General features: G+C 44.2%; 1 protein-coding gene across 1 annotated transcript; it reads left to right on the forward strand.

The window, feature by feature from the left end:
- The first annotated feature begins 736 nt into the window (after positions 1 to 736).
- LOC117723507 (insulin-2) lies at positions 737 to 1,345 on the forward strand. The gene is made up of 2 exons (XM_034523134.2): positions 737 to 803; positions 926 to 1,345. The coding sequence occupies exon 2, from the start codon at positions 940 to 942 to the stop codon at positions 1,270 to 1,272; it is 333 nt and encodes a 110-aa protein (XP_034379025.1). The 5' UTR covers positions 737 to 803; positions 926 to 939; the 3' UTR covers positions 1,273 to 1,345.
- The last annotated feature ends 1,360 nt before the right edge of the window (positions 1,346 to 2,705 follow it).

The raw sequence follows: 2,705 nt of genomic DNA on the forward strand, positions 1-2,705 counted from the left end.
TGATCCATTTCCCCTGATGCTTTGGGGAAACTAATTAGAATGAGGTAAAATGTTCTACTTCATTGAAATGGTTGTTTCAAAAAATAGAATTTGAGCATGTATAAGAAAAATTCTATAATAACTGTATAGAACTCTTCTTATACATGCTCAAATTCTACTTGCTGGCTTTCAGGTGCACATTGTGGGTTATTGGATACTGCAGGAGAATGTACCACAGGGCTTCAGCCCATCTGACCCCTGAGTGGGCTATGGGTTTGTGAAAGGAGAGATAGAGGAGAAGGGACCATTAAGTGGCTTGGTGCCTGAGTTCTGCTTTCTCTCTCCCTCTGAGGCTGAGCTGGAATTTCAGCTGAGCCTAAAAACCCAGCTGTCAATGGGAACTGTGAAACAGTCCAAGGGACAAAGATATTAGGTCCCCAACAACTGCAGCTTCCTGGGGAATGAGGTGGAAAGTGCTCACCCAAGGAGAAGAAGGCCTCACCGGCTCTGGAACAATGTCCCCTGTTGTGAACTGGTTCATCAGGCCATCTGGATCCTTATTAAGACTCTAATTACCCTAGGGCTAAGTAAAGGTGTTGACGTCCAATGAGCACTTTCTGCAGACCTAGCACCAGGTAAGTGTTTGGAAACTGCAGCTTCAGCCCCTCTGACCATCTGCTGACCCACCCCACCTGAACCTTTAATGGCCCAAACAGCAAAGTCCAGGGGGCAAAAAGGAGGTGCTTTGGGCTATAAAACTAGTGGGCACCCAGTAACCCCCTGCCCTAAGTGACCAGCTACAATCAGAGACCATCAGCAAGCAGGTATGTACTCTCTTTGTTGGGCTTGGCTTCCCAGCCAAGACTCTAGTGACTTGAGGGAGAATGTGGGCTCCTTTCTTACAGGGAGGGACCTTTCTCTAGCCTCAACCCTGCCTATTTTTCAGGTCATTATTCCAACATGGCCCTGTGGATGCGCTTCCTGCCCCTGCTGGCCCTGCTAGTCCTCTGGGAACCCCACCCAGTCCAGGCTTTTGTCAAACAGCACCTTTGTGGTCCCCACCTTGTGGAGGCTCTTTACCTGGTGTGTGGGGAACGTGGCTTCTTCTACACACCCAAGTCCCGCCGTGAAGTGGAGGACCCACAAGTAGCACAACTGGAGCTGGATGGAGGCCCGGGAGCAGGTGACCTTCAGACCCTGGCACTGGAGGTGGCCCGACAGAAGCGCGGCATCGTGGATCAGTGCTGCACCAGCATCTGTTCCCTCTATCAGCTAGAGAATTACTGCAACTAAGCCCACTTCAACCCAGCCCACCCCTCTGCAATGAATAAAACCTTTGAATGAGCACCAAAAAGAGAGTTCTGTAATGAATGAAATGGGATTGTGTATGTGAAAGTCTTTTTCTGTGGCATTTATTATTACGCTAGCATACTGTCAATCAGTCGTTAAACTGAATGCTTGTGTATTCAATCATTTATGGAGCTCATGATAAAACCCCAGACATAATTCAAGTATCCAAACTTTTGTCTCCTGCCCAAGAAGAGAGGCAATGGATAAATGCCACTGAAGCTACTAGTCTAAAAGTGACGTGTCTCTGTCATTGTCTCATCCCCTGGTGCTAGGATAAAACCCTGATAAAAGCAACTCATGAGAGGAAGGTTTTCTTTAGTTCACAATTCCAGATGACACTCCATCCATAGCAGGGGAGTTACAGCAACAGGAATCTGAGGGAACTGGTCCTATTAGCCCCACAATCAGGAGTAGATATCTCTCTATATAAATGAATCCATATATAAATCTATCTAGATAGTGCCTCATTAAGATTTCTCTTCCTAGATGATCCTAGACTGTCAAGTAGACAGTTAAAACATCACACTTACTTTGCAGATACTAAAGTCATCCTGCAATAATCCATTCACTTTCTCATTATACATCAAGAGCTAGTTCCTTCGACAGGTAACTACTAGTTCTACAGTGGCAGAGGTCAGTGTGAGTTAAGACGCATCTGTGGAGTGATACAGTCTGTGCCCTTAGATACTTCAGTGTCCAGACAGAGGAAAGGACGAGGAAATAAACACTGGAACACAGGAATTGGGTTTGTAAACCAGTACAAAATGTTCAGAGTTTTAAAAAGATTGTTGTGGGGCAACTAAGGAGTGAACGTCAGAGCCAGAAAATGTCTTTCCAACCTTTGTGTGAACTCCATGCATCCATCAACACTATAGAATACAGGGTCCTGACATCCAGGCTTACCAAATCAGACCTTGTGTTGTCAGGGCTATAGCTATAAATCTTAACAAGGCTCTTCAGACATCTTACGCATAGGGACAACTGAGAAACACTATTCTAGATTACTGGCTACTGTGCTGAGGCAAAAAGAAGTGAATTAAAAATCTTTCTCCTCACTATATTTATAACTACAAATACAATCCATGGATGTGATCTACACCAGTACATTTTAATTATCAATCCCCGGACATCTTGAGTAACATTTCTTAGCAGTATATCCACTTTATCACATAACCAATCACAAGCCAGGAGGTAATCATTTCAAACCTTGCCTGGTTTTAAACCTTAACTTTGCAACTTGCCAGCTAAGTGGTTTTGAGCAAATCATATTCACATCTCATGAATAAGTTTCCTCATTTACAAGATGGAAATAGTAAATTACTGGGGCTTAACTCACAGGTAGAAGGGAGAAAATAGCATAAATAATAAAAATAGCA

The sequence above is a fragment of the Arvicanthis niloticus genome, chromosome 1 (genome assembly GCF_011762505.2).
Source record: "Arvicanthis niloticus isolate mArvNil1 chromosome 1, mArvNil1.pat.X, whole genome shotgun sequence".
Classification (NCBI taxonomy): Eukaryota; Metazoa; Chordata; class Mammalia; order Rodentia; family Muridae; genus Arvicanthis; species Arvicanthis niloticus.